The 15186-nt window shown below is 56.9% G+C and overlaps 1 protein-coding gene across 1 annotated transcript in view; it reads left to right on the top strand.

The window, feature by feature from the left end:
* Positions 1–393: 393 nt before the first annotated feature.
* Positions 394–15186, top strand: part of UNC13A (unc-13 homolog A) — a 58157-nt gene continuing 43364 nt past the window's right edge. The window contains exons 1-6 of the mRNA XM_040445554.1: positions 394–575; positions 9691–9720; positions 10586–10685; positions 12578–12695; positions 14095–14218; positions 14790–14963. Of these exons, the coding sequence (XP_040301488.1) occupies positions 554–575; positions 9691–9720; positions 10586–10685; positions 12578–12695; positions 14095–14218; positions 14790–14963 (568 nt within the window). The 5' untranslated portion in view covers positions 394–553. The remainder of the gene's footprint in view (positions 576–9690; positions 9721–10585; positions 10686–12577; positions 12696–14094; positions 14219–14789; positions 14964–15186) is intronic.

Here is a 15186-nt window from a genome sequence, read left to right as displayed (position 1 = left end):
AGACTGAACAGAAAAAATGCTCAGAGGGAGACACATGACCGAGAGATGGGGAGACAAAAAGAGGAGCAGAGAGACACAGGGAGAGAAAGAAATAGAGAAGCCGGCAATGAGACAGACGTAGACAGAAACAGAGGAACAGAGATACTCAGGGAAAGCAGAGACAGCAAAGGACTCAAGAGACAGAGAGCCCACAAAGCGACTCCAGCAGAGACGAAAACACGCAGAGCCTGTAGGGAACCTGAATGGGGCTGCCCTGTGTCCCTCTGGTCTTGAAGCCCTGGGGACGGGGAGCCCCCACCCGGCTCCGGCCCTTTAAAGCTCCCCCAAGCCTGCAGCGCCCCCGCCCCATCAGGCGTCCCTGGGCTCCGCCCGCCCGCTCCACATCAGCACCACGTCAGGAGCTGTCCGCACCCCCGGTGCTGAACCAAGATGGCCGGCGGCGGAGGCCGGGCCCCGGCGTGAGCTGAGCGCGGGCTGCAGCCCCGGCCATGCCCCAGCCCAGTGGCCGCTAAGCAACACCTGACAGAGCCGGCCCGCCGGCGACCCCGGAGACATGTCTCTACTTTGCGTTGGAGGTAGGAGGCGAGGCTGCGAGGCTGGGGACCGGTGTGGACCCGGACCGGGCTCGGGGTCCGTGTGGATGCGGCTGGACTCCTGAGGGGGTGACCTGAGTACACGAGCCTGGACTTTTGAGAGGGTGGCCCTTGTAGACGCGTCAGGGAGCCGGAGAGGGTGATCCAGGTAGAGGTAGCTGCATTCTCAGAGGGTCCTAGTGGCCGCTGCTGGGGGTCGTACGGACATGGCTGAATGCGGAGGCCCGCGTGGACGCCAGCCGGGATCCGGGGCTCTATCTGGAGACAGTCTAGATGGGGAGTCTATGTAGACCAGGTTACTAAGTGTGGAAGGGGCTGGGCTGGGTAGTTCGAATGAATCCTGTAGGGTACTTGGAGGGAGTCTTGCGCCGGTGGGCTGGGCTGTGGCTTCTCAGGGACGTGGGCTGGGCTCGGAATTGGAAGAGGAGTGCGGAGGGGAGGGGTCTCCAAGCCTCGAGCATGTAAGATTTGGGTAAGGGGGCTTGCCCAGGCGACCTCTAGGAATCCCTCAGCTTTGGGTGTGAAGAGGCCGGGGTCGGGGCTAGGGAGACCCTTCCGTAGGTCCTGAGAGGCTTGTGATTGGTGTCTGGGGACACATTTCCCCGCTAACTCTTTGGACTCTCCAGTGGGGGCTGGGGGAATCGCCTGAGGGTCTCCCCACTCCCTGCCCCCTCCAGCACTCCAGAACGCCTAACCGGCTTCCCCCGTTGGAAGCTGACCCCTTGAGGGTGCAGTGCCGGCCTGCACCCCTCCCGACATCCTCACCTCACCCACTTTGCGCCGAATGGAGGGAGGGAGAAGTGGGGTGGAGCTATTTTGGGGCTCGAACGCCATCTGCACGGAGGCCCACGCCCAGGCCCACGCTCTGCGTTGGGGCGGGGAAGGAAGGAAAGAGACACAGGAGGGGCATGATCGCTGTCCCCCACTTGTGAGGTTGGGTAGGGGTGAAGAGAGCCCACCAGGACTCAGGCATCCCGGGCATTCCTGCTGAGAACTCAAGCTCTGGGAGACCTTGGATGGTGGGGTTGGTGGTGAACAGGGGCTCAAGGCTTACAGAGATCTCCACCTTGGGTTTCAAGGACTGGGGTCCATCTCCCTCACTCACACCTACTCCCTCCAAGAAGGCTGAGGTCTCGGAAGAAGTGTGTTGGTGAGGCCTGAGATGTTAGGCTTTGGGAGATCTTAGACAGCGGGGAGTGTGGTGTGTGTGTGTGTGTGAGAGAGAGAGAGCGAGAGAGAGAGCGAGAGAGCGAGAGAGAGCGAGCGCTGAACCCCGGTCTCCACCTGGACCCCAGTGAACAGGCCCAGAGCCGGGAACCGCCCCCGTCGCCCCTCCCCCTTCTTCCCCTCCCCCTCCGTCGCTCCATTCACAAACCCTGCCCCGCCCGCCCGCTCCCTGCCGCGGTGGCTTCCAGAGTGCTGTCGCGCGGGGCTGGGCAGGCGTGGACGCGGGTGTTCTTAAAGGGACAAGGACCTCCTTTCCCTGAGCTCGTTCCCTGCCGTGGCTGATGGTGGCCCAAGGGCCCATAAGATTGAAAGCCAACTACCCCCTGGCCTATAGAGTTAGGGGAGTGGGGAAGTGGAGGAGACCCCCTGACTCTGACTAAAGGAAAGGCAGAGGTGAACGTCCAAACCCCTATTGGCCTCTCCCCCTCCTCTAAGTTGCCCAGCAGTGGGGCCAGGGGGGGCTGGCACTGGAGGAGGGGGCCACTTGGTGTGTTATTCCTGATTCTCTCTGCTCCCTGCCTCACATCCTCCAAGTTGGCTTCCTCTGGAAGGTTTGCCTAGTTGTGTGTGGGGGGGGGGGGGGGGGGGGGGGAATCTCACCCTTGACTCTGACGCAAACTGGAGGCTGGACTGTGGGGGTGGTGTGAAGAGGGATGAGGCTTCCAGAAACGGAGGCCTGGGGGAAGAATTGTGTTGGATGATTCTGTGGAACTTACAGGAAGGGAATCACCAGTAGAGTGGAGGGGTGTTGCTGGGAGGGGCAAGGCTCAGGGTGGGGTGGGGAGTAAAACCCTGAGATGTATGGGGAATGGAATAACGCTGAGGGGGAGACCAGGAGAAGTGGAGAGGGGTGAAATGCTGGGAGGGGTGGGAGTGATGCCCGCTGGGGCTGAGGGGGTCAATGAAAAGGGAGAGGGGGCAAGGCAGCAGTGGAGCTGGGCTGGGAGGGCTTTCCATGGGTTTGAACTCATCCTTGGAGTTGAGGAAATAGCTGTACCCCCAACCGGGAGCCCACTCATGTTTGCCCGTATCTATGCACACACGCACTGGAACGTTCATACACAGACTCAGCCTGTGTGGACAGAAATGCCCAGGACCCACCAAGATTCCACGAAGACCACCTATGAATGCACACTCACTCGTGGACACGTGTGCACATTCATGTGTGTGTGTGTGAACACACATATGTATATGGGACACAGCCACTCTGCCATGTACACATGGTCCCCAAAATACAGGCATGTGTGTCCACGTGCATGTATGCACACACGGATGTATCCAAACATGTGTGATGCGTGTTCACAATATCCATGTCACATAGAGGTCAACCCATGCCCTGACACACAGGCCTGTACCTACGTATACCTGTTAGGGCCCCAATCCCAAGAAACACACACATGTACACATACCAAAGCCACATGCATGATGACGCTTGTCTGGACATTCAAAGCAGCCCCTTTGAACAGACGAATGATGATTCACAAAATACACACTTATATGTGGACACACAAGTAAGCAAATGCACATTCCATATAACAGTGTAACACACACACACACACGCCACAACATAGGTTTCTAATTAACACATCACCTGCAAGCCCGCAGATACCTAAACTCACACATACCAGCATTTTGCCCATACAGTCACACTGCACTTCCTGACATGCATGTGCACATCATCACCTGCATTCAGGTGGTACACATAAGCACGTGTCCCTCCACACATACACGTACACCCATGTACGCACGCCTGCCTTCCCTGGTAACATGAGCAAATGCACATGCAAACACACACAAATGTAAACTCTTGCATACTTATCTGACACCAACATACAGGAGATCATCTTGTTCAGGTCTTGCCTTTGCCCCCCCCTCATTTCTTTATCTATCTATATGGAGTCCCACTGCTGCCCCAACCCCATCCACTTGGTAGGGCTTGGCAGAGTCCTGAGTCTGCAAAGGAACCTTGCTCCTTCATGAATTCATTCATATATTTATTCAGCAAGCATTTGTTGAACACCTACTATATGGTAGGCACCGTTCCTGGAGACCCAGCACTATTCCTGGCCTCAGGCTGGTGCGGTCAGAGTGGGAGGGAAAGGGAAGGGCTGAGGGAGGCAGGGAAGGTAGGATCCAGAGCTCTCTCCCTTTAGGAAGCATGCTTTTACCTCCCCCCGCCCCTTGACCCTCAACATTCGCCTGGGTCTCAGAAGATGAGGGGGAGCTAAGCAGGAGGGACATGGTGCTCTAGGTGGAAGGAATAGCACGTGCAAAATCATGGTGGTGGGGATTCCGTTCTAGACCTTCTTATGTGCCTTACAGCATTTGGCCAGGCCACTCAATGGTTTTAAAGTCTCCAGAAATATTTGGTGAATGCATATTGCATACAATTAGCAAATGTGTACATGGGTGAGTTTGCCTCAAAACTAATAATATCAACAATAAGCCCCGTTTATCCGGCATTCTGTAAGTACGGTGCTGAGGACTTTTATGCCCATTGCCCTCTTTAATCCTTACAGACATCCATTTTACAGATAAGGAAAACTGAGTCTCAGGGAGGTTCGACAACTTGCTTAGTGCCACAGAGTTAGAGATGTAGCTGTCTGACTCCACAGCCTACTGGGAATTCAGGGTGAAGGTTGAACCTCTTCTTGGAAGAAGACTAACCCTCCCTTTCATGGGGTGAGAGTCTGTCCTGGGATCACCGTCTTCCTTCACTCACTCAATAAAGAGACATGTCATTATCTCCCCCATTCATTGTGGCCTCTCCCTCTGCTTCTCTCCCAGGAAGCCCTCACAAACCCCTCTTCCCCTGGCTGCCCTATTTCTGATGACCACCTAGCCAGGGGAGGTTGCCTCTGAGTCTTTGCTCTCACTATAATCATAGGATGCCCTCCAGGGTTGGCTCTGATTCATCTTCAGGGCTGCAGTCTTAGTCCCTCTCCTAACCCATGCCTCACTTTCCTCCCACATACAATGGGCTTACTCTGTGAGTGCCAACCGGGACATCCCTAGTCCAACAGGCCTAGGTTTGAACCCTTAAATCCACTGCTTCCTGGCAAGTCCTGTATCCTCTTCATTCCTCAGCGCGCCCATCTGTAGAATGGGCACACTAATCGCACCCACTGCCTAGGTTTGCTAGAACTCTCCAGTGAGATGAGGCACACAGAGCCCTTGGCATGCTGCCTGGCCTGTGGAAAAGTTCCGTAAGTGTGAGCCAATGACAGGAAAAATCAATGATGGTGTTTTTATTAATGGGGACTAAAAGCCTTCGGGAAGGAGGTCCGTGGGTGTAGGACGTTTCCTGAGAGCTCACTGCGTTCTCAGGCCTGAGGAGGGCTCAGTAGTACACAGGAAGTAAAAAGGCGTGCCAAGTTCATTGGAGGTAAACCAGGGAAAGGGGTTCAGCACCCTGGACAGAGCAGGGACCGAGCGTGCCACACCGCGGACGGCGCCCAGGGGGCAGATCTCACCACAGGGCTGCTGGAGGAGGAAATTATGTCATTGTTTCATTGAACACTATTTGATGAGCACCTACTATATGTCAGGCCTAGTTCTAAGTGGCAGTGGCTAAAAAACACAGAAATCTCTGTCGAGGTTCTTGGTGTGTTTGTTTTTTTACACTGAAATCCCTACCTGGGCTCTGGCTTATTTCCGTTAATGGAAGGTAGGAGTCCTCTCTCCCAGATGAAAGCCAGTGGGGCCAGTGCCCTTATCACAAAACTCATATAGGCCGTTGGCATCACGCATAAAACCGCCAAATATCTCAAGATCAATTTCTGAATCCTTTATGCCTCCCTTCCCTCCTACCCCATCTTGTAGTGTTTGCCAACACCCAGTGAGCATGTTCTGAAGGGAGCTTCCTGATGCTTCCCTTGATGGTTGGGGTCCAACGCTTCCCCCGCCCCCACCCCAGGCCTGGCAAGTCAAGGAGGAGGTGCCCCTCAATTCCAGGGTTGTCCAGACCAGGGGCACACTTAGAATCCAACCAAATAATACAAATAGTAATGATGCTGGTGAGAGTAATAATAAAAACAGTAGCAATGGCAGTATAATAATGCCGATTCTAATAATGACTAAAAAGAAAGGGGAGCAGGAGGAGGAGGGAGAAAGAGGGGAGGAGGAAGGGGAGAAGGCCCTACTTCGCTCCATTTCCTAGATGCAGAGCCTGGCGGCGCCTATGGAAGTCCTGAAGCCTGAGCCCCTGTGCCTGCCTTCCCGGGTTCTGCCCTGGCCAGCATCTGCCTGTGTAACCACATTAATCAGTCAGGGCTGATGGGGTCCCCAAGGGCCGCGCAGGCTGCTGACCGTCGTGACACGGTGTCTCCCCAGCCTCCTGTCAGAGGGGCCAGCAGTGTGCACCTCCCCCAGCCGTCACTCCCAGCTGTCTCGTCGCCCACGCCCTCTGTGCTCACTTTATAAATAGCCTTGTGCGTGTGACCAGGAGCTCGCGGGGAGGGGTGGCGCTTCCGCCCCGCTGACCCCGATACTGCAGCGAGGGGGGTTGGGAGGGAGTGGCGGGGCAGAGACGTGATGACTACGGTGGTGAAGGCGACAGTGCCTGGGTGGTGAAGGCGACAGTGACTGGGACCGTTTACTGAGGGGTAAAGACAGAAGGACCTAGACTTGGTTCCTGCCCTGAGACCCCTCCCTCCCTTTGAGGCCTCTCCTCCTCTGAGCCCCTCCCCTGATGACATCGCTTCTTTGCCTTCCTGAGTCCCCCTTCCCCACCAAGACCTTCCTCCAGCTCTCGAGCTTCCTTTCCTAGTCCTCTCCCCTGCACCCCTCACCCTATACCCCATGCCCCCCCTGAGTCCTTCTCCCCACTCTGAGCCCCTTCCTTGATCCCCCCCCACCACGTTTCTTTCTGAGCCCCGCCCCCGAATCTCCCCCTCCTGCCTCTGAGTTCTCAGTAAGGAATATACAGTGATGTCCTCATCCTGGACCCACTCAAGGGTCCTGGAAGCCAGAGCTTGGCCACAGCTTTCGGGGCTAGAGCCTTCTAGCAATCAGTTCACTGCTGGTGGGCCCCAGCTGAGCTCATCACCCTCTGGCCCAAGGGTGAAGCTCTGGCCCTCCTGAGGCTTAAGGAGGAAGAAAGTGGGTACTCTGAGGGAGAGGGGACAAGAGAGACAGAGACAGTCAGATGGGGGAGAAGGGGAGGAAGAGAAACAGAACCAGGAGAATGGAGACAGGGAGAGTCACGCCATCCCCACCCAGGAGGAGAGGATGAAGGACAAACTTTGGATGACTGGCCTCCTCATTGAGCTCTGTCCCTGGTGAGGGGACCCAGAGCGGGATCTGCGGGCCAGGCCAGGCTAGACACCAGTCAGCCCCTCAGATCCCCCTCCAACCCTTCTCTCCCCACTCTGCCTCGCCTTTTCTCTGGCCCTCCCTGGTGGACATTTGTGTGTCTCCCTCTTTCTGCGTCTCTGTCTCTGACTCTCATGACTTGTTATCTACCCCCCTTCCCCCTCTCCTTTACTTCCTTCTGCCAGACTGATCCCTCTGTGCGTGCCCCTTTCTCAGCCTCTGTGTCCCTCTCCGTCCTTCCTCACTGCCAGGCCCCTGCCTCTGCGCCATCACTGCTCCACCCTTCCCAATCAACAGGAGTGCAAGCAGGGGGTCCCCTAGGAAGGACACCTGCGGCTCCTGCTCCGGGTCCCTTTTTACAGACCAGGGGCAGAGCTCAGAGACCTCAAAGAGGGCACCCTCCTAAGGGTCCCTGAGCTTCACTCGGCCCCAGGGGTGAGGAGCTGGGTGATTGAGCTCCCTGTGGGCTGAGTGGGGCTGAGGGTGCAAGAAGGGGGCAGTGGGACAGGAGCTGAGCATGTACCCAAGAGAGGGGCCTTTGCCCATGCCGTTACGTGTCTTGAATGGGAAGGTGAGGAAGACAGGACACGGTGACTGATTTGGGGTGTGGGGCAAAGAGAAACAGAGACGCAGGGATAAAATACAGCAGGAGACAGAGAGACAGAGAGAAAGCCAGATCTAGAAAACCAGAAAGAGAGAGATGGAGTAAGCCCAGAGAAGGGGGTTCACCTGCCCGGGTTCACACAGCACCATAGGCTGAACCTGACTCCACCTGACTCCGTGCTGAACCAGTGCTCGCCTCTCCCAAGGTCCAGCCGAGGGCTCCTTCCGCACTTCAACCTGCCAAACCCAAACCCAGGGGTGTTGAGTACGATGCACAGCCCATCTGCATTTCAAGTTTGGTGGGGGTTGGGCAGTAGTATGGGAAGGTGATCATTCTCCCTCCTGCTCTGCAACTCCGGGGGGTTCGCTGTGCTTCTGGAAGTCAATCCCCCCCACCCCCACGGCCCCCACCCCACCCCCACCCTTGATGGGAATTCTCCCTTCATTGGTATCTTTTGGGCGCTTTTGCAAGACAGAAATTCAAGCGATGTGGACAGAGATATGACCCCAAGATGGGAGGCCATGGCATTTGCCCACAAAAGGGCTGAACTTGGCTCTCAGAATAAAAGAAAGAGTAGCAACCCGCGCAACTTCGTTTCTAGGAATTTATCCTCCGACTCGCTTGCACAAACTCTTCAGTCCGTCCCGAGAGACAGCAAATTTCTACAGAGGGTGTCGAACGCTGCCATTGGCGTAGGAAGTAAAATAACGCACACGTGCACACGGCTGCTGGATCACAGACTGTGTGCCTGTAGCCCTGGAAGGAACCGGTAGTGTTGACTGCACAAGGCGGGGACTGTGGGGCCTGGGGTGGGAAGAGCCTTGTTCTCGTCGCGTACCAATCTCTGGGGCGCCTTGGAGTTTGCAAAATGTGCGTGTGTTGCCCGTGGGAACCACAACGTACATCGAAAAGGAACAAGGGGAAAGGATGGTGGAAAACACGCGGAAGGGCTCAGTGGGGAAGCAGGGTTTGGGTGGAGATACAGAGTGGGTGGCGGGGAAGGACGTCGGGGGCAGCTGCAGGGTGTGAGAGATGTTGAATGTAAGTTCCGTATCCCGTGAGAAGACCCAGGGAAGAGTGGCACTGCTTTGACTCCCTTGGGACTGTGGGGTTACGTGAAACCCGGAGAGACTGGACCACCTGGGACCCAACACATATTTGGGTTTCACGTTTCATCGGCGGGTTGGGCTGGACAAGCCGTAACAACCTCCCAGCGGGGGTTCGGATGTCTCTCTGTGCGCTAGGGAGCCAGGTCTCAGGGCGGTTCTGTGCAACATCGCTCAGTCCCATTTGAACATGAGACCTCAACCCCGGGGCGGGGCATTTGGTAGGACAGACTGAGCTGGATAATTGGGGGAGAAGCCTCAGTGGCCTGACAGGGGGACGGGGGTCACTGGAGATCGCCTTTCTCCTCTCTCCCCACCTCTCTTCCTCCCTAACTGGTCTCTCACTGCTGCAATCCTGGAGGGCTTCCTGTGGGAGGCCTCTCCTGTGCCCTGCCCAGCTCCTTCTTTTGAATCCTGTTCAATTGTGGGGAAAGGCACAGCCAGAGGTGGGGGAGGCCCTGGGGGGGGGGTTTGATGGGGGGGGAAAGGGGGCAGAAACTGCTCCCAGGGTCCAAATTTCCTTCAACCCTGAGGTCTGTCTGTGCTCATCTGTCTGATGGCTTCTCTCTCTCCCTCTCATCCCTGCCTCCCTCCTCTCCTTCTTGTTTCTCCTCTTCTTGTCTCTGTCTCTGATTTCATCTCTCTCTCTCTCTCTCTCGTTTTTGTTTTCTGTTTGATCTCTCCATCGGTCCCTTTTGCTCTCTGTCTCTGCCTTTCTTTGTCTCTCTGTTTCTGCGTCCCTGTCCTCTCTGCCTGTCTTGTTCTATTTCCATCTCGGTGTCTTTGTCTCTCTCTTCTCCCCACCTCTCTCCCCATCTCCTTTCCCTATCTCTGTCTCTCTCCACAGTCAAAAAAGCCAAGTTTGATGGTGCCCAAGGTAAGTGGCCTCTATTCCTGCCCTGTCCTGTGTCGTCTGTCTGTCTGTGTCTTGGAGACATAGGGGAGGGGGTCGGAGCCAGTGACAGGGGACTTGGGCTGCCTGTCTGCTGAGCATCACAGAGTGTCAGACCTGGCTTGTGATCCCAGAGTCTCCCCAGCCATCCCCTGGAGAATCCAGTGGAGGTGGGGCTCACCCTGAGCCAACAGCCCTTCCCAGGATCCTAAGAGACAGGCTGGGACTCCTAGATCAGGCTACAGGTGGGAAAAGTGAGGCTCGGAGAGGCGAAGGGAATTTCTTATTGTCATTTAAACAAAATATTTTTTAATGTTTACTTATTTCTGAAACAGAGAGAGACAGAGCATGAGTGGGGGAGGGGCAGAGAGAGAGGGAGACACAGAATCCGAAGCAGGCTCCGGGCTCCGAGCTGTCAGCACAGAGCCCGACGTGGGGCTCGAACCCACAAATTGTGAGATCATGACCTGAGCCGAAGTTGGTCGCTCAGCTGACTGAGCCACCCAGGCGCCCCTTACTGTCATTTTGGTTCCCCTCTCCAGGGCCTCAGTCCTCCCATCTGAAAAACCAAAGCTATTGAACGTAGTCATTTCTAAGCAGCTAGATTAGGCACCCCCAAATCCCACAAGGCCCTTCCCTTATGCTCTGAGGGACTGGGGTGGGGGAGGGGCTCTGGGGGTCAGCCTGGGCTGTAGGCACAGAAACAGCTCCGTCTATTGGACCTGGTTATTAGACCGTGGCCCCAAGCACACGGAGACCCCAGGGGGTTATAAGAGGGTCGTCTAGAGCTTGGGAAGGGGCATGGGGACTCCCTGGGCCCCTGTGCTGACCCCTGCTCTCACCACTGCAGAGAAATTCAACACGTATGTGACCCTGAAGGTGCAAAATGTCAAGAGCACGACCATCGCGGTGCGGGGCAGCCAGCCCAGCTGGGAACAGGATTTCATGTTGTGAGTCTGCAGTGACTGAGTTAGCAGGGCCTGTCGCCTCGCTTGCTGGTCCCACAGAGCGAGCCGGACACCTGGGTGTTGTCTGGGACTCCACTCCCTCCTCCCGCGGCCCCGCGGCCAGCCATCGGCTTTGCCTCTTGATCTCCGTGGCCACCAGCCAAGTCCCCGCTGCCCGCCAGCCTCCGCCCCTGGCCTCCTGCTGCTGCCCGCCTCCTGCCTCCCGGCAATCTGTTCTCCTCCAGGCAGCCAGGGGGATATTTTTAAAACTGCAAATCACATCCTGTCACTCTCTAAACTTGCCCATGGCTCATGGTTTGTGAACCTCAGAACAAAACCCACACTCTTCTCCCTAGCACCCCCTTTCCAGGCCCCGGCCCCTGTGATCTCCTGCCAGCATCTGCCTCCATCTCTTCTGGCTCAGCTTGTTCCTGCCCCAGGGCCTTTGCACTTGCTCTTCTCTCCTCTCCCCCACCGCTCCCACCGGACCTGGCAGGCTCCATCTTGTCCTTTGGGTCTCACCGGTGTCTCCTCCTCAGGGAAGCCCTCCCTGACCACAGCCCCAAGCTTCAATTGGAGGGCAGTTTCAGGTCTAGCCACCAAGTGTTATTTTAGTCATTTGTGTGATTTCTTTTCCTTTTTAAAAATTTTTTTAATGTTTATTTATTCTTGAGAGAGAGAGAGAGAGAGAGAGAGAGAGAGAGAGAGAGACAGAGCCCGAGTGGGGGAGGGGCAGAGAGCGAGGAAGACACTGAATCCGAAACAGGCTCCAGGCTCTGAGCTGTCAGCACAGAGCCTGACGCGGGGCTCGAACCCACAAACTGTGAGATCATGGCCTGAGCCAAAGTCAGACGCTCAACCGACTGAGCCACGCAGGCGCCCCGTATGACACCCCATCTTCTCTGATGATGACCAACAAAATACCAGGCCCCCTTCTAAGGCTTTGATTAAATCAACCCCCCCTGCCCCGCCACACACACACACACACACACACACACACACACACACAAGCCTGGGAGGGAGGGCGTTATTTCCATCCTCATTTTACAGATGAGGCAGAGGCTGGAGAGGCAAAGCCACCTGTTCAGTGTCACACAGCTCATACCTGGCAGAGCTGGGATTTGGACCCAGGCAGCCCTCAACCCCCCGAGCAGAGCCTGACTGGGGACGAGCAGTGGTGGAGGCCATGAGAGAACCCAGAGTTGGGACCCCGGAGCAGAGGAATTTGAGGAAAGGGTGGGAGTTGCAGGTTCTAGGGAAGATGTGGAAGAGGAGAGACAGTGTGGCCCCCAGCCCCCTGGAAACCAGTCACTGAACGACCAGGTCACAGATACCCTCAAGGAGAACAGTCCTCGAGACACATCTCCGGTGGATTGGTAAATTCAGTGAAGGGGGACATTCCCCAGGGTTTTCCTCCCAATCTGCCTATTTCCAGGGTGGGTCCTGCGAGAAAAGTGCCTAGAGGTGGTATCATTCACATTCTCAGGGTTGTCCCCATATGATTGGATGGAGGTGACATTGCGAAGGAGGGAGGCATCCTGAATGCCCTTATCCTGGGGTCATAGGGAGCCACAGAGAGTGTTTGAGCCTCTTCCTCCCTTAGCCAGTATCTCTGGGCCTGAGGGCTCCAGGAAGAGCCAAGGGAGTTGGGGGTTCAGGAGAGGTGATACCTTCCCGGGTTCTGCTGTGATACCCTGAGCATGTAACTTAACCCTTTGGCCTCAGTTTCCCCTCTGTAAAACAAGGATTACTGTGTTACCTTCCTGGTAGGCCTCATCCAGGCCTGGGGTTGAATTCCAGTTGGCTGTGTGTCCTAAGATAAGGCAGGTGAACGGACTTTTCTGAGACTTCACCCCTCACTCCTACCCCTTCATGCCCCTCCCCTCTCTCCACAGTGAGATTAACCGCCTGGATTTGGGGTTGACGGTAGAGGTGTGGAACAAGGGTCTCATCTGGGACACAATGGTGGGCACCGTGTGGATTCCCCTGCGGACCATCCGCCAGTCCAACGAAGTGAGTGGTGGGTCAAGGGTTGGGGAAGAGTGCCTTGGAGGGGCCCAGAGGCCAGTGGCCTAAACACGATGGACGCGTATCTCCATCCGCCCACAACGTTTGTGATGGTGACTCCAAAGTCACTAGGGTCTAAACTTCCATCTTGTTGCTCTGCCTTTCTCTCTGTGCAGCCAGGGACGGCTGCTGGAGGATCTCCGTTACGTCTGCTTTGCTATCAAGGGAAGAAAAGGTGGCCAGGGAGGGGGCTCACCCTCTTGGTTAAGGGCCTCATCTGGAAGAGGCTCACCGCACTTCACTCATCGCCTATTGGCTAGAACTTAGTCGTGCGGACCCTTAGCTGCAAGGGAGTCTGGGAAAGGTAGTCTTAAGCTACATAGGCCGTGGCCCTGCTGAAGATGTATTCCGATGGAAGAGAGAGAAGGGACACATTGTGGGTAATGAGCACTCTGTGCAGGGGGAAGGCTGCACCAGCCCCGGAGGTGGTAGACCATAAGCTTGGCCTCCTCCCTGGCCCCCTGGCCTTAAGCCTCACCCCTTCCCCTCAGCCCCTTCATGCTGAACCCAGGGGGATCTTACCACCCTGGGACCTTCTCTTGCCATCTCTGCCCATCTCCTTTGGGAGGCCTTCTTTTTTTTTCACAGAGCCCGACACGGGGCTCGAACCCACAAACCGTGAGATCATGACCGGAGCTGAAGTCGGACGCTTAACCGACTGAGCCACCCAGGCGCCCCAGGCACTGAGAGGCCTTCTTGATGGCACTTGCCTACATTGCCAGCCTCAGCTCCCCCCACACCCCAACCTCCACCCTTCATAGGCCCCAAAGATGGCCTCTGAACCTTTGCACGTGCTGTTCCCTGGGCTTCAAGTACCCTCTCCATCACCCTCTAAGCCCAGCTCCGATGTGCTCTCCTCCAGGAAGTCTTCCCTAACTTCCCTCGGGATGCCCCTGCCCCCTCCCTTCCTCTGGCTTTGCCCTTGACTCTCTGGGCTGGAGGTGCCTGTGCCTGGCTCTGTCTCCTGTGAGGGCGGGTCTGGTTTGTTCGCTTGGGGTGGGGGTTCTCCCCTGGCTGGGCTTCAGGGCTTTTATTCGAAGCGGGGGCCACATACGCCTCATCAGAGATGAGGCATAGCGACGCGAGCTTCAGACCCCCGCTACCTGGCCCCACAGGGCCTTCTCTCTGCGTCCTTGACCTACCGCGTGGCCCTGGACTGGGACCTTCTCTCTGAGTCTCAGTTGCCTCATCTGTAAAGTGGGGCACGACCCTTGCTCTCGGGGTAAGAGTGAGGTGAGGCAAAGGGGATCTTCTGTGAGACTAGGGGGCCCACTGGCCGGCGTGCGGCAGATCCCTGCTCCACCCTGTGTCACTTTGGGCCCTGTCACCCCATCCCAACCCCCAGGAGGGCCCTGGAGAGTGGCTAACACTGGACTCTCAGGTCATCATGGCGGACAGCGAGATCTGCGGCACCAAGGACCCCACCTTCCACCGCATCCTCCTTGACACCCGCTTCGAGCTGCCTTTAGGTGAGTGTGGGGGGCACAGGACCCTCCTCAGGCCCAGGAGAATGGCCAGGCCTGGGTGGCTTCAGGCCGCCCTTCGTTCTGAAGATGAAGTTTCCTCTCTCCAGAAGAGAGAGTTTCGCAGGTGCAGCGAGGCAGCGGGCCATGTGTCTGCCGTGCGCAGAGCACGTCCCAGGCCCTCTAGGTCACCAGCAGGCAGCCAGTTGCTTCTTGACCCATGGGGCTTGGGTCTGAGCTGTCCTGGGCTGGCCCTTGGTGAGCTGGGGATACGAGGAGAGACAGAGGCAGACACAGAGAAGCTCCTCTTGCTTTTTTGGACCCAGCTCAGTCATCTCCGTACCGTCTTTCCGAGGACCCGTGGCTTCCCCACCTTTGTGACGCCACGAGCTTCTCCTCGGCCACCCACCGTTCATTCCCAAGGCGGCCTGGGGCGGGGAGGGATGGGAGCTCGCCCTGTTCTCCCTTCCTCTTCCTCCACCCCCTTGAGACCAGGCCCTAGGCCTGCAGGGTGCACTGGGTGAAGGCTGAGGGGCAGGGCGGGCTTCCAGACTCACAGCCGGGGCTCCGCTTCCAGACATCCCTGAGGAGGAAGCGCGCTACTGGGCCAAGAAGCTGGAGCAGCTGAACGCCATGCGGGACCAGGATGAGGTGAGCGTTGGGGGGGGCGGGGCGGGGGGACGACTCTGTTCTTCTTGTGTCTGTCTCTCTGTCTCCCCACGTCCTCGTCTCTCTCCACTGGTCTCCCCATGTCTGTGTCCCTAACTGGACTAAATCGGCGATTCGTTTGGTCCCGTCTCAAAGCAAGGATGGCATTGAGGGGCATACAGTCCCCCAACGACCAACTGATTTCAATCGGCTCAAGTCCTGCCCTTGCCAGACGCCCTCGAGGAGACACAGGGGCCCTGCGGCAGTTCGTACCTCCGCTTTCCGCCCCACACCCCTCAACTCCTTGGGTTTCTTCAAAGTCCTCC

Source organism: Herpailurus yagouaroundi, unplaced genomic scaffold (assembly GCF_014898765.1).
Source record: "Herpailurus yagouaroundi ecotype Mexico unplaced genomic scaffold, PumYag 193, whole genome shotgun sequence".
NCBI classification, from domain to species: Eukaryota; Metazoa; Chordata; class Mammalia; order Carnivora; family Felidae; genus Herpailurus; species Herpailurus yagouaroundi.
This window is presented reverse-complemented; position numbering and strand designations above follow the sequence as displayed.